The sequence below is a fragment of the Pagrus major genome, chromosome 8 (assembly GCF_040436345.1).
Source record: "Pagrus major chromosome 8, Pma_NU_1.0".
In the NCBI taxonomy this organism is placed as follows: Eukaryota; Metazoa; Chordata; class Actinopteri; order Spariformes; family Sparidae; genus Pagrus; species Pagrus major.
The window spans coordinates 12,759,614-12,785,497 of NC_133222.1; the positions used below are offsets into that span (position 1 = coordinate 12,759,614).

The 25,884-nt window shown below is 40.1% G+C and overlaps 2 protein-coding genes across 2 annotated transcripts; both read right to left on the reverse strand.

Annotated features, from left to right (window-relative positions):
- Positions 1-3,850: 3,850 nt before the first annotated feature.
- Positions 3,851-7,986, reverse strand: LOC141001694 (intestinal mucin-like protein). Its single transcript, XM_073472850.1, has 17 exons — positions 7,830-7,986; positions 7,480-7,727; positions 7,137-7,320; positions 6,840-7,050; positions 6,554-6,729; positions 6,307-6,376; positions 6,005-6,105; positions 5,872-5,903; positions 5,611-5,788; positions 5,397-5,501; positions 5,264-5,304; positions 4,998-5,120; positions 4,768-4,866; positions 4,512-4,640; positions 4,393-4,432; positions 4,184-4,307; positions 3,851-4,061 (listed from the first exon to the last, which is right to left on the reverse strand). The coding sequence occupies exons 1-17, from the start codon at positions 7,969-7,971 to the stop codon at positions 3,851-3,853; spliced, it is 2,214 nt and encodes a 737-aa protein (XP_073328951.1). The 5' UTR covers positions 7,972-7,986.
- A 7,169-nt stretch (positions 7,987-15,155) lies between these two features.
- LOC141000924 (mucin-2-like) lies at positions 15,156-25,421 on the reverse strand. Its single transcript, XM_073471811.1, has 27 exons — positions 25,346-25,421; positions 24,942-25,197; positions 24,730-24,844; positions 24,003-24,093; positions 23,782-23,909; positions 23,460-23,676; positions 22,874-22,999; positions 22,624-22,738; positions 22,380-22,530; positions 22,154-22,267; positions 21,989-22,058; positions 20,955-21,092; positions 20,576-20,740; positions 20,348-20,442; positions 20,135-20,261; positions 19,776-20,031; positions 19,606-19,658; positions 19,416-19,519; positions 19,062-19,213; positions 18,797-18,935; positions 17,662-17,772; positions 17,358-17,537; positions 17,001-17,240; positions 16,751-16,907; positions 15,993-16,121; positions 15,488-15,546; positions 15,156-15,398 (listed from the first exon to the last, which is right to left on the reverse strand). Exons 1-27 carry the CDS (start codon positions 25,419-25,421, stop codon positions 15,156-15,158), a joined length of 3,807 nt encoding a protein of 1,268 aa, XP_073327912.1.
- Between the last annotated feature and the right edge of the window lie 463 nt (positions 25,422-25,884).

Sequence of the window (25,884 nt, forward strand, 5' to 3'; positions counted from 1 at the left end):
TAGTAAAAACATCAATACATGAATAAATAAATAAATAAATAAATAAATAAATAAATAAGAGATAATTAAGATACATAATTATCTCCGCCATGGAGGTTATGTCTTCACCTGTGTCCGTTTGTTTGTTGTCAGCAGGATTGCACAAAAACTGCTGAGCTGATTTTTAACATTGCAAGATGGTACGTTTTTCAACATTTTCTACATTTCTCAGGTAATAAAGCATGACTCTTGATGAAAAGAATCAGGCATCTTTAGGTGGCTGGCCAATCTATGAGTGAGTACAAAAAGGGGACTGTTAGGCCTTTTTGGAGGTATGCGCAGAAACATGCAGCATAGACTGACTAACCCTAACCAACATAACTAAGAAAAAAAATTCTGGATCCTGTCAAAAAACATGTTTTGAAGAAAGGATAAAAAATTAAGACAAAATTAATTGTCAACTCTCTTGTCTTACATGTCTGTTATCTTCAGTTTAGTCATTTTATCAGTCAGTTATCCATTAGAAAGATGTACTGGCTGGGCTGGTTGTCACTGTGTGCATAGTCTGAAAAGGAAAAACTAAAATGTAAAATATTTTGTTGACTTAGCTGCTCTACATCCATGATTGATTGAATTGGGACAGAGAACCAGAGAACCATTAAAATAAATTAATATTAAAAAATTAACTGAGATAAATTCATCATTTTTGAAAAATAAAATCCAAAATATTAAATATTTCTGTTGTGTGTTTTAAACACTTAAACATGTTGTGTTGGCATACTTCCATGCAAAGAGAAAGCCTTTCTCTGACACATAACAAACAGAAAGGCTTGCATTGACTAATCTGTCAACACAGTCAAATTAAGCTGTAGCTTAACAATACAGGCTGAATTGGCAGTGATATGGAGCTAGGTGTTGCTGTGTGTGTGTGTGTGTGTGTGTGTGTGTGTGTGTGTGGTATTTTTGTTGTTTTACAGGACAGACAAAGGACCTGGGAAGGACACAGCCTGGTCAGCTGCTGGAACGCCCCATGTAGAGGGTCTTTCTGAAAACCTCAAACATGTGTCTGAGGTTCTCTGGTCATATAAGCGATTAAATAGGTATCTACTTTTGTTCAAAAAACAAACCAAAAAAAAGTGTGTTTTTTTAAAGTTTGAGTGAGTTACAAATTAGTTCTTTGAAATTCAAAAAAAGCAATAACATTGCTGGAAGGAACATAGATAAAACATCAATTTAGCGACAGATTTTATGGAGAATGTCCTCAGAAAATAAGTTGTCCGGTTGTTGTGCTGACCTGATCCTCTGGTCAAATTATCTTGTCAGACTGCCTGTGAGTTTAGATTTTCTATGTATTATTAATTATAAGGAACTAAGGCTAACTTCATGGGTGATATTGAATTTGTAAATGTTGTAAAAAAAAGTTTGTTCAACCTCAAAAACAAAAATATTCTTTATCCCTGAGACAGGATAGATAGATAGATGCAGTAACTACTTAGTTCCACATTAACACTGTAGCGTCCACTTAAATTTGATATAAAATGCATTACTGAGATGATTGGATTAAGATCGGATGCTATGTTATTGCATGAATCTTTGAATTTTTGTTTAACCATTGAGTATGAAATCTGAATTTAGGCTAGCGCTGAATGAATGCAGAAATACTACTGGAAATACTACAGCACAATCATATATTCTACCAGTTCTTGTTTAACTTGTAACATTTCGGTTGTGTTTCCATGTTAAAGCCTGCACATTATTCTGGCACGCTACTTTGTTTAAACAACCTCAGTGATGTTTTAGTTTGTTTGAGGTATTATAACATTCGGTGGAAGTCAAATAGAATTATGTTGATACTAAAAACAACATCTTGAACAGTCCTTCCTTTAATCAAAACTTGTTGAAGGTATTATGGCGTATCAACTGTTCTCCTTGAATCAACACAATCCATGTTGTCACACAGAAATTGACCTTTCTCATCATGCTGCTGTCTACCTGTGGGAGGCCCAAAGCCATGTTTGCTCTTGGAGGAGCTCCTGTGTGAGTAGCTGCTTGAGTGCATCAGTGCATTTGAGTGGAAAAATAACTTACCAATGTACAATAGTAGTACAGTGTACAGTTAAGGACATTGTTAGACCTCAGTTCTCAGACATCAGAAAATTGGTGTAGGACCAAAAGGGTTCAGGCAACAGGAAACACATTGTTAAGTAAGCATGTCAGACTGAGTCAAACCAAAGTGAACGGACAAACAGCAAACAAACTCACCTCATCTTGACGTTGGCCTCCTCACAGCTGCCTGATAAAAAGTAAACATCCTGAAATGGTGTGATGACGCTTTCATGTTTTGGTGTAATCTTTTGATCAAACCACCTTTTCTGTGAGAATTGGCACAATGCTGTAAGAGAACAACACAATAAAGACGTTGCTCACTTATTTCTGCACTTTTATTAGTTGCAAGGACTTTTGATTAGAGAAAAAAGCCTCGCTCTAGATTTCTGGGCTCAACAACCTATGGGCTGAGATCTACATGTTGCCCAAACTGTATGCAAACCCAAGTGCAAATCTGGATCATGTGGTAAATGGCAATTATAGGCTACTGAAATTTCCTATCGTAGATGAAAAGGAAATATGCAAATATAACAGAAATCCTGCATTTCCTTTATCTCATTTTTACATATGTGTAAATGTAATATGCTCAGTTATTACCAAATGAATGAAGTCTTCAGTTGTTTTCCTTGACATTTTCCTACTAAAAAGAGGGGTTTCCAAAATACAACCAAAATAAGTTTAAGGGGAAAAAAAACCCAAACATGTATGGCTGCACCACCTCCTTTTAGCATCACTGAGAGTACATCCACTAACCTACTAAACCTACTGTACTGGCTAAAAAAATTTCTTTAGTATCAATTTATGTATGTTAATGATCACAGTAAATGTGGATTTATATCAATTGAGATAGCCTCTTTTGGGAAATTCTCCATCCACCGAAACTGTTATTGTATAAACGTTTTTAAACTTCTTTCCCATATTGTTAACTATTCTTAACCCAGAAGAGACTGTAGACGGATGTAATATATCTTCTCTCAGCACTGTTGTGACCATTCACAGACAGCTATGTTAGCATCAACCTGAATGACTTGACACATTACACACACAACTACATTAGCTTTACACACTGAGGACAAAGTATTTATGACAATTTACCCTAAATGATCCATATAGAAAACACTATTCATCAACCTTTCTCAACGGCAACGGCTGAAACCGCAAAAAATAAAGTTATGGGTTTTAAAAAATGAATATCTGGAACAAGCTGATACAGAAAATACCATACACATTCATTGTCAGTGTGGAGAAATGTTTTTCCGACATAAAAAAATACTACATACTTTAAACTGTATGTTAGTATTCAGTAACAGTATTGCTGTCCAACATGTGGGAGCTGTCTGGGATGTATTTCAAGGATTTTAGTTTATGGGAATTGCCTTCCCAAGTCTAAGTGTGTTTTTTTTTAGGTTGGCACTGAAGCCTGCTGTGTTGTTTCTATGCACCAATCTGGCATCTTCTTAGGACCGACTGACCCCCCTCTCCACTTCAGCCTTCAAAGTTCTCCTTTGATTATTTGATTAATGATAATTATATTTTTTTAATGAATATAATTTATAATTGATACTGTATTATTACAAATCAAAACAAACAAAACTTAAATAGGCACAAACAAGACAAAAGAGATGACACTTCAAGTTGCATCTTTTTATTTGAATTGATAAATACTCTCTACAATCGTAATACTTTGTAAGAGATGTAATGATTAAGACAAAATGAGAAGGAACTTTTACATCCTTCATCCATCAATGTAATGACATATTGTGTATTACACCAGAGTGAAGCTCCGCCTCCTGCGAGCTGATTGTCCAATAGCTCTGGTGCAGTCTGTGTGGCCACAGCCACACTTCTCCACATGGATGTAGGTGTAGGGTAAAACCTCTCCATTCAAGCAGTGCAAGTCAATGGTGCGATTGCTGGAGCGTGTCTCCTTACAGCAGGAGCAAGAATGCTGCATAATAGCTGCTGCTTCAGAGTACCTGAAGAAGGCAGAGGAGGGATTGATTAATGCACTAAACTATACCTAAACATTTTCAAATTTCCAAATTTCAATGGGTTTATGACTTTCCAGAGGAATGATAAATTTTAGTATCATCCTTACTTGGTGAAAGTGTTACAGGATCCTTCACAATATGGCATTTCGACTTCCTGGTAAGACTGACAGCTCTTGTGTGTAATGTGAGTTTTCATTGTTACTATCTTGCAGGCCTTCTCCTTCTCTACACCTTTTATTAAAAAGAGAGACACATTCAGCTTTTCATTCAAGTACTGTACCTTTTCAGGAAATGTAAACACAAATGTCATACTCACAAACTTTACAACAGCCATTTGCTGCAGTCTGGATTGTTTCCTAAGGAGGAAAATACACAACATCAACAAACTCATGTTCTCACGGACGACAATCCAGATGTGTTGAAAGTGATACTTACAGGTTTGCAGTTGCTCTCCTGGAATGGCGGGCACACAATGTGTGAACTGACTGTTGTTAAAGTCTCACCGCTCTTAACACAGCTGTAGAACTCACACTTATTCTCAAGTGGTGACCAGGTTTCTCCTAGCTGGAGAGCAGTGAGATGAGCGTACACACATAAACCGGAATTCACACAGATACCAAATTACTGAGAAATTCTACGCTATTAACGAAGAACATGTGGAATAGCAGCCAAAATAGATGATCCAACTTACCGTCACAGGCTGCTTGGTACCATTAACATTGACCACACAGTGTGTCTGTACACACTTCCCACAGCATTCATCTGAAGCTTTTTTCACATATTCATAACCCTGAAGGAAAGGAGCAGTTAAGTTGCCAAGTTAAGTTTACAAGTTCACCCTCCCAGTAAACATATTCTAAAGAAAACAAGTTGCATAGTATTCAGTGTGTGTTTGGATATGATGGGTGCAATTCCTCCTACCAAGTCACAGTCTCTTTGACATTGCTGTGGCCCACAAATAACCTTGAATAGACCAGACTTGAGATCAACCTCAAGTGAACAGGTACAGTCCTGACAGGGAACTACAGGAACTGACGAACCAGGCTGGTAAATAAAGAAGACATGTATTCATACTTTTGTTTTTAGTCATTCATAACTGTAGCAGTGTAACAGATATAATTTAATAACAATAGTGACATGTTAACAAATTACGTAAGAAATCATTTTTGCAATTCTAACTTATTTACCTGGTATTCAACGTCTTTGTGCACACAAACTCTCTTAGGATCTAGAAAAGAGTAAGACAATGGAAATTGCATGAAAGTGTCTCTGTCGTCCTGAGGTTTTATATAAATTCAAGCTATGAATTAATGAGCTCACCACATGTATGCTCCGGACAGCATCCTCCCTCAGGAACACTGAAAACTGGTATATATCCAACAGGACAGTTCATGTTGGTGACTGGGCAAGTGTTGCTGTGACATTCTTTGGAGATGATAAAACAGTGAACACAACTAGTTAAGAGCCATCCTCAAGAATCGTCATCTATATCATTTTGAAAACTCTAGAAGAAAAATGTGCATTGATGTCTTACGGCAAACAAAGACAGAACAGCAGGGGTCTGATGGATTAGTCTGGCTGACAAGAACAAACCCTGGACCAGTGCAGTTTGTTGGAGGTGGTGCTGGGCACACCTTAGGCTTGCATGTCACAGTCTTGGTTGACTCCTCACAGATGCAGTCTTGGCAGTTATACTCAAACCTCTCATTAAACTGAAAGAATACAACACAGTAGTGACTTAACTGTCTTTTGCAAGCAAACAACACAGGTTAGGATTTTAGTTAAACAGTCTTACCTCACGAGGAATACCCTGAGAATCAAGACATCCTGTTGAGCAAAGGATGCAAATGAGCAATCCTGTAGGACTTCATGATTGATAAGATACTTTTAGCTCTATGATAAGACATGAAGATCTACACCACACTTACCACACTTATCAACACATATGCCAGACTCTTTGTTGAAGAGTTTCATTCCATCAGGACAAAAGCAGCCCTCAGTAGTGAAGTTTAAAGATGGTTCAGCAGGACTGTAATATTGAATCATCAAGAAAGATGTCAATTTACATTATTCCTTTAAGATCTCTAAAAACACAGTTCATTTAAACACTCCATTCTACTCTACTATGTTGTGGTCAAGAAACATTTATTACCACTATGCTCCTAGTTTCACGAAACACTAATGTGAGCAGTCCACTTTAAAATGAATACACTGTTTGTGTGAAACTCACTTGTCATCACAGGTTGGTTGTTCTGCAGGACCACATGGCTTGTAAACTTTGTCAGAAGGGCAGTCGCTTGCTGTTAGTGAAGAAAAGTTATTTTTAAAATTCATATTGCCCATCTATTGTATATAATAAAATATGCAGCAGCCTGAGCAATGTGTGCTAGGTGCAACAAAAGTGAAAAAAAATTAATTCAACCTCCTGATTCCACTGATCTCAGCATTTACAGTGAAAGTATTGAGGGCTTGCTTACTACACAGTTCGGTGTGGTTTCTCCAGTGAAGGCAAACTCCTTCCTGAGCACAGGCAGCAGCATAAGTCTGCAAGCTTGTGCACTCCACTGCTGGATTAGAAACATGGCAGCTATCAAAAACACAACCTTGATAGAATTTGTCTGGAGAGACGAAGGGGTGGCACTCTTCAAATAAACTGTGAAAGTAAAACACAAACAGAGCACAAAAAAAAGTTATGGTGTTTAAACTGCAGATATGCCAAAATTATGGGGATGAATTTGAATTACTATGGGGTTTTACGCCTACCTGCTCTTAAGCATATCACATATGGAATCTGGCTTGCATGGAGTTAAGGTTGGTGGAGGTTCAGGTGCACTGGTGGGCAGTACAGTTGGTATCTGGCAGTCAGGTTGGTAAATATGTTTTGCAGGCCAATAGTCAGCCATTACAGCACAACTTTCCACCAGCTGGCCTCCAGGCAACATGCAGTCATCAGCCTGGTTGTTATTGCATGTTCCTGAAAGAGAGTCCCAAACAGTTAATATTACAGTCTGGCCACAAATAATTTCTCAATATGGCCACTTGAAAGGGAGATGTTCTTACCACAATGGCCCTGTGTGTTTCTGCCAAACTTTTGAAATGGAAGGTTGACACTAAAGCCAGTTATTCCGAAAGAAATTACCACATTAAGAGAAGGGATCTCAAAAATCAAGTTAAGGCCAGAGTTTAAGACTTTAACATCTTGTTGTGAATACGGTAGTTTCAAACGGACTCCATCTTTGAGTGCCTACAGGGAAAAAGTAAATAAATTATATAACAGGAAATATACTATGACAAAATTATCCATTATTGCTATTCTATCTACACCGACAGTAATAATCTACTCAAAGTTAGTCTGGTGAGTTTTTCAGAATGTACAATAAAACCTCCATGTGACCATACATACCTCTAATTGTGGAGCTCCAATTAGGTTATGATTCATGAGTGTGATAACTTGTGAATTGTATGCTATAATTAATGATCGTGGACAAGAAACATCTTCAGTGGGATCACAGAAGACATTATCAATATAAATCTTCAAGTGATGTCGTGGTGAAATCTCTTCCATCAAGACATAAGTACAGTTTCCTTGATAACTGTAGTATAAGCCATCAAAAGTGATGTAATGAGGATCTCCCCAGCCTTCACACTCACCTAAAAAGAGCCCCAAAAAAGTTAAAAATCTTAAATTCATTTAGTGGAAACATATGAGTCAAAAAAAATGTCAAACAGCATTTTAACCAAAGAATGGCTTACAGTCACAAGCAGAATAGTTGCAGCAGTAGTGCTCATCATACACAATAACTGGTTTCTTTCCATTGGCACAAGTGATGTTCTCAATGGGTGGACATTCATATGGAATTATTTCAATTGTCGTGTTCTCAATGCATCTGGCCATGGTACAGTTGCACACTAAGAAGGTCTCGTTTTGCTGATGAGAAGAAAAAAATGGGGAGAATTAATAGTACTTTGAAGTCATTTGATAGAAAATTGATAGTAAGCTTGTCTTTTTTTATGTGCAAATGTGCAGTGTTATTAAAAATGCTATAATACTTAGTAATACATTGTGTATACTTTCAATGTGCTAGATACATAAATATTCTTACTACAGCGTCCCAGTCAGGGCAAGTAGGGATAGTAGGTGTGGGTATAGGCATTGTTGAAGGTGTAGCTTCAGATGTTATGGTTGTAAATTCACTGATAACAGGGGCAGTTGATGGATGGGTTGCATTGGGACCAGTGACAGGTGTAATTGGTGTAGTAGTAGTAGTAGTAGTAGTGGGTTCCGTTGATGGTCTTGTAGTTGGTGGTGTAGTTGGAGTAGTAGGCACAGTTGTTGGAGGTGTAGACCTTGTGGTTGTGGTTGTGGTTGGTGTTGTAGGTGTGGTTTCGGCTGTAGTTGGAGAAGTAGGTACAGTTGGTGGTGGTGTTGTATATTCGGTGGTTGGTGTAGTTGGAGCAGTAGGCACAGTTGTTGGTGGCGTAGACCTTGTGGTTGTGGTTGGTGTTGTAGGTGTGGTTTCGACTGTAGTTGGAGAAGTAGGTACAGTTGGTGGTGGTGTTGTATATTTGGTGGTTGTTGGTGTAGTTGGAGTAGTTGTTGGTGGTGTAGACCTTGTGGTTGTGGTTGGTGTTGTAGGTGTGGTTTCAGCTGTAGTTGGAGAAGTAGGTACAGTTGGTGGTGGTGTTGTATATTCGGTTGTTGGTGTAGTTGGAGTAGTAGTCACGGTTGTTGGAGGTGTAGACCTTGTGGTTGTGGTTGTGGTTGGTGTTGTAGGTGTGGTTTCGGCTGTAGTTGGAGAAGTAGGTACAGTTGGTGGTGGTGTTGTATATTCGGTGGTTGGTGTAGTTGGAGTAGTAGGCACAGTTGTTGGTGGCGTAGACCTTGTGGTTGTGGTTGGTGTTGTAGGTGTGGTTTCGACTGTAGTTGGAGAAGTAGGTACAGTTGGTGGTGGTGTTGTAAATGAGGTGGTTGGTGGTGTAATTGGAGTAGTTGTTGGTGGTGTAGACCTTGTGGTTGTGGTTGGTGTTGTAGGTGTGGTTTCAGCTGTAGTTTGAGAAGTAGGTACAGTTGGTGGTGGTGTTGTATATTCGGTGGTTGGTGTAGTTGGAGTAGTAGTCACGGTTGTTGGAGGTGTAGACCTTGTGGTTGTGGTTGGTGTTGTAGGTGTGGTTTCGGCTGTAGTTGGAGAAGTAGGTACAGTTGATGGTGGTGTTGTATATTCGGTGGTTGGTGTAGTTGGAGTAGTAGTCACGGTTGTTGGAGGTGTAGACCTTGTGGTTGTGGTTGTGGTTGGTGTTGTAGGTGTGGTTTCGGCTGTAGTTGGAGAAGTAGGTACAGTTGGTGGTGGTGTTGTATATTTGGTGGTTGTTGGTGTAGTTGGAGTAGTTGTTGGTGGTGTAGACCTTGTGGTTGTGGTTGGTGTTGTAGGTGTGGTTTCAGCTGTAGTTGGAGAAGTAGGTACAGTTGGTGGTGGTGTTGTATATTCGGTAGTCGGTGTAGTTGGAGTAGTAGGCACAGTTGTTGGTGGCGTAGACCTTGTGGTTGTGGTTGGTGTTGTAGGTGTGGTTTCGACTGTAGTTGGAGAAGTAGGTACAGTTGGTGGTGGTGTTGTATATTTGGTGGTTGTTGGTGTAGTTGGAGTAGTTGTTGGTGGTGTAGACCTTGTGGTTGTGGTTGGTGTTGTAGGTGTGGTTTCAGCTGTAGTTGGAGAAGTAGGTACAGTTGGTGGTGGTGTTGTATATTCGGTAGTCGGTGGTGTAGTTGAAGTAGTAGGCACAGTTGTTGGTGGCGTAGACCTTGTGGTTGTGGTTGGTGTTGTAGGTGTGGTTTCGACTGTAGTTGGAGAAGTAGGTACAGTTGGTGGTAGTGTTGTAAATGTGGTGGTTGGTGGTGTAATTGGAGTAGTTGTTGGTGGTGTGGACCTTGTGGTTGTGGTTGGTGTTGTAGGTGTGGTTTCAGCTGTAGTTGGAGAAGTAGGTACAATTGGTGGTGGTGTTGTATATTCGGTGGTTGGTGTAGTTGGAGTAGTAGTCACGGTTGTTGGAGGTGTAGACCTTGTGGTTGTGGTTGGTGTTGTAGGTGTGGTTTCGGCTGTAGTTGGAGAAGTAGGTACAGTTGATGGTGGTGTTGTATATTCGGTGGTTGGTGTAGTTGGAGTAGTAGTCACGGTTGTTGGAGGTGTAGACCTTGTGGTTGTGGTTGGTGTTGTAGGTGTGGTTTCGACTGTAGTTGGAGAAGTAGGTACAGTTGGTGGTGGTGTTGTATATTTGGTGGTTGTTGGTGTAGTTGGAGTAGTTGTTGGTGGTGTAGACCTTGTGGTTGTGGTTGGTGTTGTAGGTGTGGTTTCAGCTGTAGTTGGAGAAGTAGGTACAGTTGGTGGTGGTGTTGTATATTCGGTAGTTGGTGGTGTAGTTGAAGTAGTAGGCACAGTTGTTGGTGGCGTAGACCTTGTGGTTGTGGTTGGTGTTGTAGGTGTGGTTTCGACTGTAGTTGGAGAAGTAGGTACAGTTGGTGGTGGTGTTGTAAATGTGGTGGTTGGTGGTGTAATTGGAGTAGTTGTTGGTGGTGTAGACCTTGTGGTTGTGGTTGGTGTTGTAGGTGTGGTTTCAGCTGTAGTTGGAGAAGTAGGTACAGTTGGTGGTGGTGTTGTATATTCGGTGGTTGGTGTAGTTGGAGTAGTAGTCACGGTTGTTGGAGGTGTAGACCTTGTGGTTGTGGTTGGTGTTGTAGGTGTGGTTTCGGCTGTAGTTGGAGAAGTAGGTACAGTTGATGGTGGTGTTGTATATTCGGTGGTTGGTGTAGTTGGAGTAGTAGTCACGGTTGTTGGAGGTGTAGACCTTGTGGTTGTGGTTGTGGTTGGTGTTGTAGGTGTGGTTTCGGCTGTAGTTGGAGAAGTAGGTACAGTTGGTGGTGGTGTTGTATATTCGGTGGTTGGTGTAGTTGGAGTAGTAGGCACAGTTGTTGGTGGCGTAGACCTTGTGGTTGTGGTTGGTGTTGTAGGTGTGGTTTCGACTGTAGTTGGAGAAGTAGGTACAGTTGGTGGTGGTGTTGTATATTCGGTGGTTGTTGGTGTAGTTGGAGTAGTTGTTGGTGGTGTAGACCTTGTGGTTGTGGTTGGTGTTGTAGGTGTGGTTTCAGCTGTAGTTGGAGAAGTAGGTACAGTTGGTGGTGGTGTTGTATATTCGGTTGTTGGTGTAGTTGGAGTAGTAGTCACGGTTGTTGTAGGTGTAGACCTTGTGGTTGTGGTTGGTGTTGTAGGTGTGGTTTCGGCTGTAGTTGGAGAAGTAGGTACAGTTGGTGGTGGTGTTGTATATTCGGTGGTTGGTGTAGTTGGAGTAGTAGGCACAGTTGTTGGTGGCGTAGACCTTGTGGTTGTGGTTGGTGTTGTAGGTGTGGTTTCGACTGTAGTTGGAGAAGTAGGTATAGTTGGTGGTGGTGTTGTATATTTGGTGGTTGTTGGTGTAGTTGGAGTAGTTGTTGGTGGTGTAGACCTTGTGGTTGTGGTTGGTGTTGTAGGTGTGGTTTCAGCTGTAGTTGGAGAAGTAGGTACAGTTGGTGGTGGTGTTGTATATTCGGTAGTTGGTGGTGTAGTTGAAGTAGTAGGCACAGTTGTTGGTGGCGTAGACCTTGTGGTTGTGGTTGGTGTTGTAGGTGTGGTTTCGACTGTAGTTGGAGAAGTAGGTACAGTTGGTGGTGGTGTTGTAAATGTGGTGGTTGGTGGTGTAATTGGAGTAGTTGTTGGTGGTGTTGACCTTGTGGTTGGTGTTGTAGGTGTGGTTTCAGCTGTAGTTGGAGAAGTAGGTACAGTTGGTGGTGGTGTTGTATATTCGGTGGTTGGTGTAGTTGGAGTAGTAGTCACGGTTGTTGGAGGTGTAGACCTTGTGGTTGTGGTTGGTGTTGTAGGTGTGGTTTCGGCTGTAGTTGGAGAAGTAGGTACAGTTGATGGTGGTGTTGTATATTCGGTGGTTGGTGTAGTTGGAGTAGTAGGCACGGTTGTTGGAGGTGTAGACCTTGTAGTTGTGGTTGGTGTTGTAGGTGTGGTTTCGGCTGTAGTTGGAGAAGTAGGTACAGTTGGTGGTGGTGTTGTATATTCGGTGGTTGGTGTAGTTGGAGTAGTAGTCACGGTTGTTGGAGGTGTAGACCTTGTGGTTGTGGTTGGTGTTGTAGGTGTGGTTTCGGCTGTAGTTGGAAAAGTAGGTACAGTTGGTGGTGGTGTTGTATATTCGGTGGTTGGTGTTGTTGGAGTAGTAGGCACGGTTGTTGGTGGCGTAGACCTTGTGGTTGTGGTTGGTGTTGTAGGTGTGGTTTCAGCTGTAGTTGGAGAAGTAGGTACAGTTGGTGGTGGTGTTGTATATTCGGTGGTTGGTGGTGTAATTGGAGTAGTTGTTGGTGGTGTAGACCTTGTGGTTGTGGTTGGTGTTGTAGGTGTGGTTTCAGCTGTAGTTGGAGAAGTAGGTACAGTTGGTGGTGGTGTTGTATATTTGGTGGTTGGTGTAGTTGGAGTAGTAGTCACGGTTGTTGGAGGTGTAGACCTTGTGGTTGTGGTTGGTGTTGTAGGTGTGGTTTCGGCTGTAGTTGGAGAAGTAGGTACAGTTGGTGGTGGTGTTGTATATTCGGTGGTTGGTGTAGTTGGAGTAGTAGGCACGGTTGTTGGAGGTGTAGACCTTGTGGTTGTGGTTGGTGTTGTAGGTTTGGTTTCGGCTGTAGTTGGAGAAGTAGGTACAGTTGGTGGGTGTGTTGTATATTCGGTAGTTGGTGGTGTAGTTGAAGTAGTAGGCACAGTTGTTAGTGGCGTAGACCTTGTGGTTGTGGTTGGTGTTGTAGGTGTGGTTTCGACTGTAGTTGGAGAAGTAGGCCCAGTTGGTGGTCCTGTATATTCAGTGGTTGGTGTTGTAGTTCTAGTAGTAGGTACAATTGTTGGTGGTGTAGAACTTGTGGCTGTAGTTGGCGGTTCAGTTGTCATACTAGGTGTAGTAGTTTGGTTTATACATCCATCACAACATACTCTGATCTTATAGTCGAAGCACTTTCCAGGACGTAAGGGTTGGTCTTCTTTTCTACATATTAAACCATAACTCACATTACAAGTAACAATTTGGTCAGCTTGATCGATATAGTCATCAAAGTCCATGTCAGGATTTTCTACGGCTCTACAATCAATTTCGATGGGTTTTGCACATATGTGTTTACCACTATTTGTGATGTTCTCATATGTTTCCCAGTCACTTTTGTCTGTACCTGGGTCATCTACATCATACCACTCTGACCACTGACAGGGTATCATACATGGTGTAGTGGCAGAAGTTATAGGAGTTGTAGTCGTAGGAACAGTTGTTGGTGGTGGTGTAGATTCTGTAGTTGGAGAAGTAGGTACAGTTGTTGGTGGCGTTGTATATTCTGTAGTTGGAGTCGTAGGTACAGTTGGTGGTGGCGTAGACCATGTGGTTGTGGTTGGTGTTGTAGGTGTGGTTTCGGCTGTAGTTGGAGAAGTAGGTACAGTTGGTGGTGGTGTTGTATATTCGGTGGTTGGTGTAGTTGGAGTAGTAGGCACGGTTGTTGGAGGTGTAGACCTTGTAGTTGTGGTTGGTGTTGTAGGTGTGGTTTCGGCTGTAGTTGGAGAAGTAAGTACAGTTGGTGGTGGTGTTGTAAATGTGGTGGTTGGTGGTGTAGTTGGAGCAGAAGGTACAGTTGTTGGTGATGTAGGCCTTGTGGTTGTGGTTGGTGTTGTAGGTGTGGTTTCGGCTGTAGTTGGAGAAGTAGGTACAGTTGGTGGTGGTGTTGTATATCTGGTGGTTGGTGGTGTAGTTGGAGTAGTTGTTGGTGGTGTAGACCTTGTGGTTGTGGTTGGTGTTGTAGGTGTGGTTTCAGCTGTAGTTGGAGAAGTAGGTACAGTTGGTGGTGGTGTTGTATATTCGGTGGTTGGTGTAGTTGGAGTAGTAGTCACGGTTGTTGGAGGTGTAGACCTTGTGGTTGTGGTTGGTGTTGTAGGTGTGGTTTCGGCTGTCGTTGGAGAAGTAGGTACAGTTGGTGGTGGTGTTGTATATTCGGTGGTTGGTGTAGTTGGAGTAGTAGGCACGGTTGTTGGAGGTGTAGACCTTGTGGTTGTGGTTGGTGTTGTAGGTTTGGTTTTGGCTGTAGTTGGAGAAGTAGGTACAGTTGGTGGTGGTGTTGTATATTCGGTAGTTGGTGGTGTAGTTGAAGTAGTAGGCACAGTTGTTGGTGGCGTAGACCTTGTGGTTGTGGTTGGTGTTGTAGGTGTGGTTTCGACTGTAGTTGGAGAAGTAGGTCCAGTTGGTGGTGGTGTTGTATATTTGGTGGTTGGTGGTGTTGTTGGAGTAGTAGGTCCAGTTGTTGGTGGTGTAGATCTTGTGGTAGTGGTTGGTGTTGTGGTTTCGGCTGTAGTTGGAAAAGTAGGTCCAGTTGGTGATGGTGGTGTATATCCTGAGGTACATCGCGTAGTTGTAGTAGTAAGTACAGTTGTTGGTGGTGTAGAACTTGTGGCTGTGGTTGGTGTCGTAATTGTGGTTTGGGCTGTAGTTGGAGAAGTAGGTCCAGTTGGTGGTCCTGTATATTCAGTGGTTGGTGTTGTAGTTGTAGTAGTAGGTACAATTGTTGGTGGTGTAGAACTTGTGGCTGTGGTTGGTGTTGTAATTGTGTTTTGGGCTGTAGTTGGAGAAGTAGGCCCAGTTGGTGGTCCTGTATATTCAGTGGTTGGTGTTGTAGTTCTAGTAGTAGGTACAATTGTTTGTGGTGTAGAACTTGTGGCTGTAGTTGGCGGTTCAGTTGTCATACTAGGTGTAGTAGTTTGGTTTATACATCCATCACAACATACTCTGATCTTATAGTCGAAGCACTTTCCAGGACGTAAGGGTTGGTCTTCTTTTCTACATATTAAACCATAACTCACATTACAAGTAACAATTTGGTCAGCTTGATCGATAAAGTCATCAAAGTCCATGTCAGGATTTTCTACGGCTCTACAATCAATTTCGATGGGTTTTGCACATATGTGTTTACCACTATTTGTGATGTTCTCATATGTTTCCCAGTCACTTTTGTCTGTACCTGGGTCATCTACATCATACCACTCTGACCACTGACACGGTATCATACATGGTGTAGTGGCAGAAGTTATAGGAGTTGTAGTCGTAGGAACAGTTGTTGGTGGTGGTGTAGATTCTGTAGTTGGAGAAGTAGGTACAGTTGTTGGTGGCGTTGTATATTCTGTAGTTGGAGTCGTAGGTACAGTTGGTGGTGGCGTAGACCATGTGGTTGTGGTTGGTGTTGTAGTTGAAGAAGTAGGTACAGTTGAATATCCTGTACTTGGAGTAGTAGGTACAGTTGGTGTGGTTACAGTTGTGGTGGTAATAGTTGTTGGTGGAGTGACAGTTGTAATAGGACATGCCTCTACACACATTTCGGTCTCCTCATCAAATATGGGTTTGTCTTCAGGGCATACAGGGTAACAGCCTGTAAACATCAAAACATAAAACAACACAAATTACATCTTGATTGTAAAATACACCAATCAGCCAGAACATTAAAACCACTGACAGGTGAATATTATTGATCATCTCGCTGCTGATCACTTGCTGATGGGTGTAATTGTTACTCACATTTTATTTAAATCTTTGACACTGAAGCAGGCCAGCTGTTCATTTCTTTTCCTACTTGGTCACATAAGATTAGCCGAATTTGATAAGTTTGACATTTAAGATTCAACAGCATCATGTAATTCTCAGTCCCTTTTATGTGTTTATTGAGTGTACCTTAGTATGTGTGATGATTATTATTTTGATTCACTGCTGGCTGTAAAACAAATTGCCGGCTGTAAAACAAATCAAGGGATAATGAAGTTGATCTTGACCTAGCACATTAACCAGAGGTAAGTAAGGTGAGACCTTAGGTGTTCTTACCTTCCAGGTTGGGTATAGGGTTGCTGCAAATTCCTTGTGGATTTAAGCAGGTCTTGTAGCAAGGTGTGTGACAGGGGCTGTAGTGCCACTTGCATTCATCTGGGCTGTTGTAGTAATCACAAAAGACGGCTAGGAGGAAAACATACAAGGTATGCAATCTTTTTACCAAAGAAATTGTTGATTCAGATATGTATATCAATCTCTGTCAAAGAAAACTCAAACTTAAAATCCACCTGATGCATTCTCACATTATATTATTTTCATTTAGTTTAAACTAGATGTGGGAAGTTATCACTCACTCCAGAATAAATAAAAGACCATCGAACATTAGAAAGGAAAAGGTTTAGTTTTGAATCACATCAGGCCAAAAAAACCCAATAATACTTACAAAATTACACTCACTGTAAGTATAAATTGAACTGGAAATTGCACTTGAAATCAGCGCAGTCTTGATGATATACTTTTCATAAAGCATGCACTGACGCAACATACAGTAGTCTCTGTAATACATATCCGCTTTACTTACATTTGGTGGCTATTTACATATTAAATATATAATGATAATAAAAAAACGGCAGAATATCAAATGTCCTATCTATAAAGAAAGGGAACTATATTCATACATACAGTACATCACACATACAATATCTTGCCATAAATCTCTAAATGCTGAGATCATAAGAATTTGGGATCTAATGACAGGGTCTTGGCAGGAAAAGGCTCAGTTTTATATGAGGGTAAATTTGTTGTATACTTACGACAGATTTCTGGAGTTCTCCATGCAACACAGACACTGGCCTCATTACAAGCCTGAGCGTAAGCTGCAACTGCTGTGCAGAAACACTCACAATCTCCTCCAGAGTCGCAAGCGCATGAGTCTTTCACACAGTTTTCATAAAATGGAAGGGGATTGACCTGTTTTCAAAATATATGATTAATTTTTAAAAATGTGTCCAATATTTGACCATGTGACTTTTAATAATACAAATTAGACTAATTGGTCATTACCTTATTGTGGCAGTCTTTGAAAGTCTCTCCAGTGATAATGCTGCACATCATTTTGGCCCAGTGGTGTCGATTGGGTCTTGCTCCACAGGGGTCAAGGTTTGTTTCCACATCTGGGCAGTTGCTTGACACTTTCCAGCTGTTTGCAAATTCTAACAGACTGCTCACTACCAGCTGACCCTGGGTGGTGAAGTCATTCTGTCCATCACCATCAAAATTTCCACACAGGCCACACACCTCTCTCTGTACAGTGAGAGATAAGGGAGTCAGTTACTTCTTTTACACACCATATCAAAGCTCTGAATTCTCACTTTCAGAGAGATTTCAGTTGCCATCACTCAAACAAATACTGTGACTCACGCTGTGCTGTGGTTCCAGGAGGATGCGAACAGTTGTTTTGCGATCCCACATTACTGCCAGACCAATGTCAGATTCTACCACCAGATACAATCCAACCCTCCTTACTTTGTACGCAATCACAGAGCCTTGTCCCAGGTCCTCCTCTTCATATTTACCCTTTGATAGTTTGACCTCCATTCGCTGTAATGTTAAGAGAGAGATTTGTAATTTAAAAACTGCAGTTTGATGTATTAAATAATTGATTTAGTCATGTTCAATACTTTATGGAACAGAATACAAGTCAGTTGTTGGTATGAGCTCTTACCCCTAGTTGGACTCTGACAGTTTTGGAGCATGTTGTGCCTGTAGAGCCACATGGTACATTTTCTGTGATAACTCCAAAGTTGTCCTGTACTGTTTTATTCCCGCACTTGTTCTTAAAAGAGAGAGATTCATTAAACATTTTAAATTTTTTTTCTTAATAGTGTACACAGACCATTGATCACATTAAACTTCAGCTTAGCCTTTTGTAGTCCACAGTATTTCAAGATTTTTAAATAAAGTCTAGAACATAATAAGTCCCCAGGAGATCATATAATTATAATTTTTCATTCATTACGTCATCTTAAAGGTGCAACATGTAAAAATTATTGGCTGTTGAAGATCAATCCAAACTGATAAGGGTCAGCATATCAACAGAGTAACCGCAAACAGCTGGTCCCTTTACTCTCTGCTGTAGCTACTAGCTGCCGTTAGCTAGTTAGCTCAGTTAGCTGTGCAGTTAGTGGCCTAAGCTGACTTGAGGTACAAAGTGATATTACGACACAGGGAGGGGCCAGGGCTTGGTGGTGAGCATGCCAACTGTGGCAGACATCTCTGCAACTCAACACAGACGTCTTTGACATGTGGTTCATATTTAGTTAATAATGTTAGTTAATTTAAGAATGTTTTAAACTTAAAGATTTCGGCCAGGTCTTACACATTGCAAGTTTTAAGTGAAACATAAACATAGCATAGTTGATGCATACATCACATATTTACTGTATTTCCAGTCTGATGTCTAAGATTATCAATTAGTTAGAATTGGATAAATGTCATGTCTATGATTTTTTTTAAATGAAGCCTGAGATTAAATAAAAGCATGAAGGTTGTGCACTGCAGTACATTTACTGTCTGCCATTTTATTTGATTCTCTGAATTATGTACGTGTAAATTTATTCACTGTATAGTACAGTACAGAAAAATAGTTTCCAAAGCATCTAAAGTAGTTTCTGTTGACAATTCCACATGCAAAAAAATGACACTTTTAGTTTCTGTTCTAGATGTAAGATATCTCATTTTAATTAAATAAATTAAATAAATATTGAGTGCCACCAAATACAGGGACAACTAATCAGTGAACAGGAAAGTTATTTCGGACACAGTCTGTCATTTGAATGATTTTGACATGCATTATTTACCTTAAGAGCAACATAGGCACAGTGTCCTTGAAACCCATATGTTCTCTGGTCAAATGTACTGTAGTGACCGCTCCCATAAATAATGCAAGTTCCTGGACATGCTTTCTTTGTGCACACCCAATTTCCACTTGTGCAGGTACTAGATGCATCAGAAATGGTTAAAATTACAAAACAGTTTTTTTTTTAAAAGTATAAGTAACACATGCATGCAGGTATGGTAATATTTGTTCAGCATGCTATATGATACAACTGACTAAGGTCATACCAGGTGTTGCATTGGTTAGGGATCTGTTTTCCAGGGGCATAAAGATGCCCATCATGTTGACATGGACAGTCAGTTTCTTTAACACAGGAACCTTTGCCATCATCAAGAAGCCCAGCTGGACACTGACAGCCAGATTCACACTCTGTGGAGTCCTGGGAAGATAGTAAGATCACAGTGATAAAAAGCAAGAACATTTGATGTTACTGTTAAATACAACTGTTCTTAATTCTCTCAAAACTATAGTATAAATTAGTGTACACAGTGTGTTACATCCACAATATACTGGCCACCATTAAATTCAGGACATATATAGTAGATCCAGTTATTTAAGACATAGTGGCAAAAATAACTCACACAATCATCGCTGTCCAGATTTAAACAAGTTCGAGCACACTGCAGTCCAACTTCCCCCGTGCCCGCGGTGGCGCAGTTGAAGAATACTTTTGGAGAACGGCATGCTACTACAGAAGTAGAAATGGATTTAATATGCAGTACATTGTACCAACCCAATGCTTGTAGTGAAGGAAAACAAAACAAAACTTACTTGATGAGCGGATTCTCCAAGAACGGCAATGAAGCATTCCATTGGTGCACACGCTAGAAAAAGATTTACAAAATTTAAGACGAGACACAAAGTTACCTTAAAAACAACACTGATTTGTTCAGTAAATCTAATATATTGCAGGAACTACATCATGCTAACAACTGACTCACCAGTGTTCGTCTTTGATACTGACAGACTTTCCTGGCTTAACGTAGACTTCATTATGGTAGCAGGAACATTTTGCCATGGGAACGCAGATGCCATTTTCATTTAGGTAGAGACCCTCTGAGCAGGAGCAGCCATCCACAGGCAAGAAGTCAGAGGTGCAGCTCTGCTGCTGTGAGCCCAGTGATCTGCAAGTCAACTGGCATCTCTGAAGCTTGTATGAGAAGGTCTGAGATGCTGGGCAGCTCTTTGTGTATTTATCTGTTTTGTGCACAATGTGACAATGGTTACTTAACAGTTTTATGACTAACTAATGAGAAATCATTACTCAGCTTTACCACAACATAATGAAAAAAATCCTTACCGCACACATTCTCTCTCCAGTCTGCCAAGAAAACTCCCTTTGATGCACAAGCTCGTGCGTAGGAAGAGAGGACGGCACACAGGCAGGCCTCACTCTTCTCACAGTTACAGCTAGCATAAATGCATCGCTGCATAAGACAGCAAACACTTTCAGAAAATTACATATTCCATCAAAATGTAATTAAATGATAGACAAACAGAGGTTTTGCTGTACCTTGTAGTGTATCTCAGGATCCACCGCTGAACGGCACTGTGCAAAGGAGCTGTCTGGACTTAGCAGCAAGGCACACCAGTGTTTGGCGTAATTCTCTATAAGTGGATAATCAATCATTTTTAATTTCTAATGTGTTTAAATGTGTTGCACTGTCTACTTGAAGATAAGTATGTAAATAAAGCAAATAAAAGTAGATAAACAGTAGAATAATCAACCAGTGTGTTTTACCATTTTCCACACTGAGGGAACAGGGATCATCAAGTCTTTCCTGTCTGTTTCCGCACATGAGGTTAGCTTTCCAGGAGTTACAAAAAGTTGCTGCTGTTCCCTCCACAATTCCCTGAGGAGTCTTCATGTCATCAGACAGGACCATGTTGTAGTTTCCACATAAACCTTAAGAAACCAAATATTTTATAATTACATTTTTTTATTTATATTTTTTATTTTATAATTTGATTAGAAGTCAGGTCTTAAACACAGAAAATAAACAAATGGAAATAAAGGAAAATGTAAGGTGTAAAAACCGTGAAATAAATTTACAAAATGGACATGATAACTAATTGGGTTAGGAATTTGATTAATTTATGCGACAAATGTACAAGCTTACCACGCGTCTTTGCTCTGTAGCTTTGTTCCAGACTGACATAGACTTGCATTATAGGTACATGCTGGATCTGAATTTGCAATCCAAAACTGGTCTGGAGCAAGATGTGAAAGGATGAAGCATGGAATATGTTGATGTCAACTGTGAATAAAGAGAAGTACAGTAACAGTCAAATCAGTTGCTCGTGTCACAGCTAAGGCTGGCGCAACGCGTCGATGTAATCGATTACGTAAAAACGACGAATAACGTAACGTGCGTTGATCTGTCGGATATAATCAGTACTACCGCCATCCTCGAGTTATTGAAGCGGAACCATCCTGGGGCGGCTTGATTCACATTGGATCCGGCGTTGCGGCAAAACAGCGCAGGTTGGTGTGGTCCGTGTGTGTGACGTGTTGGGAACCCCTGCTGATCAGTTTGCCGAAAGACGAAGCTGCTATGTTGTTGTGCTACTGGCATTCTGGTCCTACTAGTGATTTTTGTACATATCAACGGATTAAAAATAATAGTAAACAACCAGGATGAGGCAGATCATTGCTGTGTTTTAAACTAGTGGACAAGACCGAACTGAAGTGAAAGGGAAATTTAACGCCAAATGTCCGTTGTGTTCCCTCATTCCCCGCTCTACTCTGCTTATGATCTCATGTCTGCCACAGTAGGTTAAACATGCCTGTTACTAGTTACTACTACTAGCAGTTACTTTTTGTCCCCACCCAAACGTAATACATAATAGGATTACACAGATTACCAGTTAAAACTGTGCTATTTTTTGTTGGGGAATAATGCCCTGCAGTGCATACTTTGTCATATTTGTTTGTTGATGATTGAAGATGATTGAATAAAATATTGAAATATAAATGAGAAGTTTAAAACTATTATTTGAATCGATGTTATAGGAATCAGGTAATAAAAAAAAATAGTTAGATTAATCACAAAAATAATCGATAGATTAAACGATAAAAAAATCACTGTTAGGTGCAGCCCTAGTCATAGCATTAATGAATGTTTCGTTCAGAGTTTCTTATTGTTTGACCCACCTGACTGGTATGGCAAAGTGATGGTCTGCATATTTTGCTTCACTGTGCCATCAGAAGTGAACATTAATACCTGAATAAAACAGAATTGATCATTAGTGTTGCAGGCATCAGTGTGATTGATTGATTGATGACCACAGTCTTCTTAACTGACCAGCTTTAACTCACATTATTTCTGTCATTGTTCAGCACGATTTTAAGAGTCTTAAGACAAGTGTCAAACTTCTGATTTGCACATGGTGCCAACTGAGCCAGGAGGGTAAACTTTGGACTTGCATCATCCTGAAAAAAACAAAACAAAGTGTGAGTGCAATTAAATAAAAAAATAAAAAAATAACATCAGCTGATTATTTATTTTCTGTCATTTGATTGTACAAAACTATGAATCATTCACCTTGCTCTCCACTTTAGCTAGGGTGTAGTAACAGTCTCCATGAAAGGTGTAGGTTTTCCCATCAAAGGTAGTTACATGTGAACCCTCTTCAACTGCACATGTAGCAGGTGTTGGAAGGCTCTTACAAGCCCATCGACCCTCAAAGCATGTACTGAAACAACAGATTATTAAAGTTAACAAAAAAGAGATTAAGAAATGATCATGTATGAAAAATTATGTTGTCTTTATCAAATATTTGACACACCATTCCTCACTGTCCTGCCGGTAAACCTCACTGGAGTTATAGATTTTGTTGTGTTTGCACTGACACTCAGATTGATCGATACACCCTCTCATGGAAATATCATCAAACACAGTTCCTGAAGTAGACACACGAGTCATGAACACTCACAGACAAGGACGATGAAGTCCAATATAATCTTTAAGGGCATTAAAGAATTAATATTATTATATATTTGACATAATTATTGTATGCACATATGAACAGCACTAACCAGGTGGACAAAAGCAGCCGTCCATTTTGTGGTCCTCACACAGTGAACTTGTATCTTGATGTGTGCATGAATCCATGCAAGGTGAACCACTTTCTTCATGAACCATGTTGAATGGGCACTGTTTAGCTGTGAAGATATGGTACAGTTGAAATAAACAAAGGTAGGTGTAAATGTAATTGAATTATTCAAGTTTATCAAGGTTGGAAGTAACTCATTAGATTTTTTCCTTAAGTGTAACAAAAGTAGATTTTATTGTGTACTTATTAGAAATTACTTATTATATATATTTTTGTTACAAATCAAATCAATACAGAACTTATTTTTTTAGCTCTCCATGAGAGCGAGGACCTGGAAAATAATATGCAGACCTTTGCTTTGACACAGTGAAGTCACATAGAAAAAGCAGAAATTTCTGTCATTTCTTTAAGTCTTTTTCCCATGTGTTTTTCAAACAGAAAATAATTAATCCTCTCATCCTAGAGTTTATGATGTTGAGAAAAGGTACACAGAGCCTTTTATGTGATTAACAATTAAACTTCTTAACTTAATAAATGTAAAGATATGGTCACAGAACACAAAACCTTACCACAGAACTGAGGTGTCCTCCAGCTGGGAGGTTGCCCTCCTGCATGGGAACACTGTCGAGAGAACTCAGACAGCGTGCTACAAAGACAGAAGTCACTTGTACTGTTGGTGCAGCCACACATGTCCTGCACGCAGGCCTGGATGTAAGGTTCAGGGTTAATCTGATTGGTGCATGAGCTCCAGGGCTCTGAACGCAGGATCTGGTTGCAGGTGGTTTGCTGAAAGGGAAAAAGAGACACATAATAGAGACAAAGTTACTCTGTTGCAAATGTTTATATTGCAAAATATCACTATTGCTAATACTAGGGGGATAAAAAACTCACAAACTCCTTGCATGAATCCAGCAAAGCCTCAGCTGATTCCTCTTCCTCTTCATAGGGGTCCTCACATTCATCATTTGGACGATGGACTTTCTGTTTGTTGCCAAACTCAATGGAGCTGATTTTGCGATCTGCGTATTATTGTAATTATAGTGTCAAAGGTTAAAGATACAGTGGATGATTTTTGAAATGTATTAATACAAAAAGTCAATAACCATAAATACCATTATGGATGAACTCATCGTAGACAGAAACACCATTGAAATCTCCACAAAGTCCACAAGTACGATTGGCATAGTCACGATCCAGTTCCACCTACAACACAAAGAGAGGTTATTACAAGTTTCTCATTTAAATAACATATTGTGCAATTCAAAATTTTAATTCAAACAAAAAACAAACAAACAGTAAAGTGCCTTATGAAATGACATGAATGGAATACATATTGTGATTTGATACTTTCATAGTTTGAGCTAATGTACTTTAATTTCTTCACAAAAACCTGAGGAATTCATTTAAATACCGTCAAGAAAGACTTATAAACATGACTGTATCTCTGGTGAGTCGATTTGTTCTACGTCAATAAAAGATAAATGTGTTCCTTCTTAGATACTAAAAAGAATCATCATAAAGGAGTCTTGACAAAATAGTCTATGTATTACAATGTACTCTTTATGGTCCTGTATGTGCCTCATACAGGAGACTCTGAGGAGAGCTGTGTTGATGTATTTCTGCCTGGTGTATCACACAACAATCTTTTTTAGCAGACAGAAGGTAACAAACATCCATCCATTGTCTGTAACCGCTTATCCTTTACAGGGTCACGGGGTGGCTGGAGCCGATCCCAGCCCGACAAAGGGCCAGCGGCAGGGTACACCCTGGACAAGTCAGCAGTTCATCACAGGAGGTAACAAACATATTTAAAGTAAAACATTTGCAAGTCTTTTTTACCATGACTGCGTCATCACCATTCCACATGACAACGAGACCGACTTTAGATTGGAGCTTGAAGTAAACCGCATTTTTTTCCACTTGTACCCCTGCATTGTAGTATGGCAATTTGACACTATGGAAAAAGAGAAGGTTTTATATATTTTAGTGCAAAATTATCACAGAAAATAGAAGTATAGTTGCTTTCGGAGAAAACACAGCTTTTTACTCACGGGAGGCCGTTCACAGTGACCAGGCTCTTGCCGAGGTGGAATGAAAGGTCGTTGATGGTGACCACCACATAACTGACTGTGGGGTTTCCATCATGCTCTTTCCTCTTCATGTGCACTGAGAACTCCTGGAAGGACTCGTGGCAGTCGGAGGCCAGGTTGTATTCACATTTACCAGGGAACTGATACACATCTCCATCAAACGTCTTGAAGTGCTCTCTGCCCCATGTGCTGCAGATGCTGCTGACATGGTTGCGAACTACAGAAGATTTTAGAGTGCAGAAAACAGTTTGTGTTACGAATGCTCTAAATTATTGACATTGGAGACAGTGCTATTCATTATCAATTTGTTGGTATTCATAAAGTAGAATAATACATCCAATAATCCAAAACTATATAAGTCTTACCCAGTCTGGCTTGGACATCGGTAACACTGCCAACAGACAGAGCAAGGAAACACAGCCACACACAACTCCACCTCATCGTTGCCACCGTGGGCTTAATTGTGCCAAAGCAGGTAATAGTCAGGCTGAACCTGATAGGCTTTTATATTAAGGTGGTACATTTCTTTGCTCCCACCCTCTTACTAAGAGGGAGGTGAGGATTTATTGCCAGACCATGGCAAACATGTGCTGAATGGATGTCTGACGCCCTTCACAAGTACAATACAATTATCCCTACATCTTCCTTATCTCTTACAAATATGAACAAATATGTTTGCACTTCCTCAAGGAATGGGCAGCTATAAAAAAAGGTTTGATGACAATGCACTCCTCAGTTCTAAACTTATTCTTTAGAAGTCTTGAAGAAGCCATGCTATGACAGATTTCTGTACAATTAAACAATCTAATTTAGTGACAAGAACGTCTTAGCCTTGATATCTTGATACGAGAATTATGATTGAACAGAAAATAATAAAAACATATTTTATTATTAGATTACTGTC

Bases quoted from the DNA above. Each gene is read 5' to 3' on its own strand.
- LOC141001694 (XM_073472850.1), bottom strand. From the start codon at position 7,971: ATGGCCAGATGCATTGAGAACACGACAATTGAAATAATTCCATATGAA. The intron at 5,305-5,396 runs GTGAGCTCATTA...ACTCTTTTCTAG, and splicing joins CTGTCCGGAGCATACATGTG to ATCCTAAGAGAGTTTGTGTG. The intron at 4,308-4,392 runs GTGAGTATGACA...TTTTAATAAAAG, and splicing joins AAATGGCTGTTGTAAAGTTT to GTGTAGAGAAGGAGAAGGCC.
- LOC141000924 (XM_073471811.1), bottom strand. From the start codon at position 25,421: ATGAGGTGGAGTTGTGTGTGGCTGTGTTTCCTTGCTCTGTCTGTTGGC. The intron at 22,268-22,379 runs GTGAATGATTCA...TGTTTTTTTCAG, and splicing joins TAGCTAAAGTGGAGAGCAAG to GATGATGCAAGTCCAAAGTT. The intron at 16,908-17,000 runs GTAATGACCAAT...TTTTGAAAACAG, and splicing joins TCAAAGACTGCCACAATAAG to GTCAATCCCCTTCCATTTTA.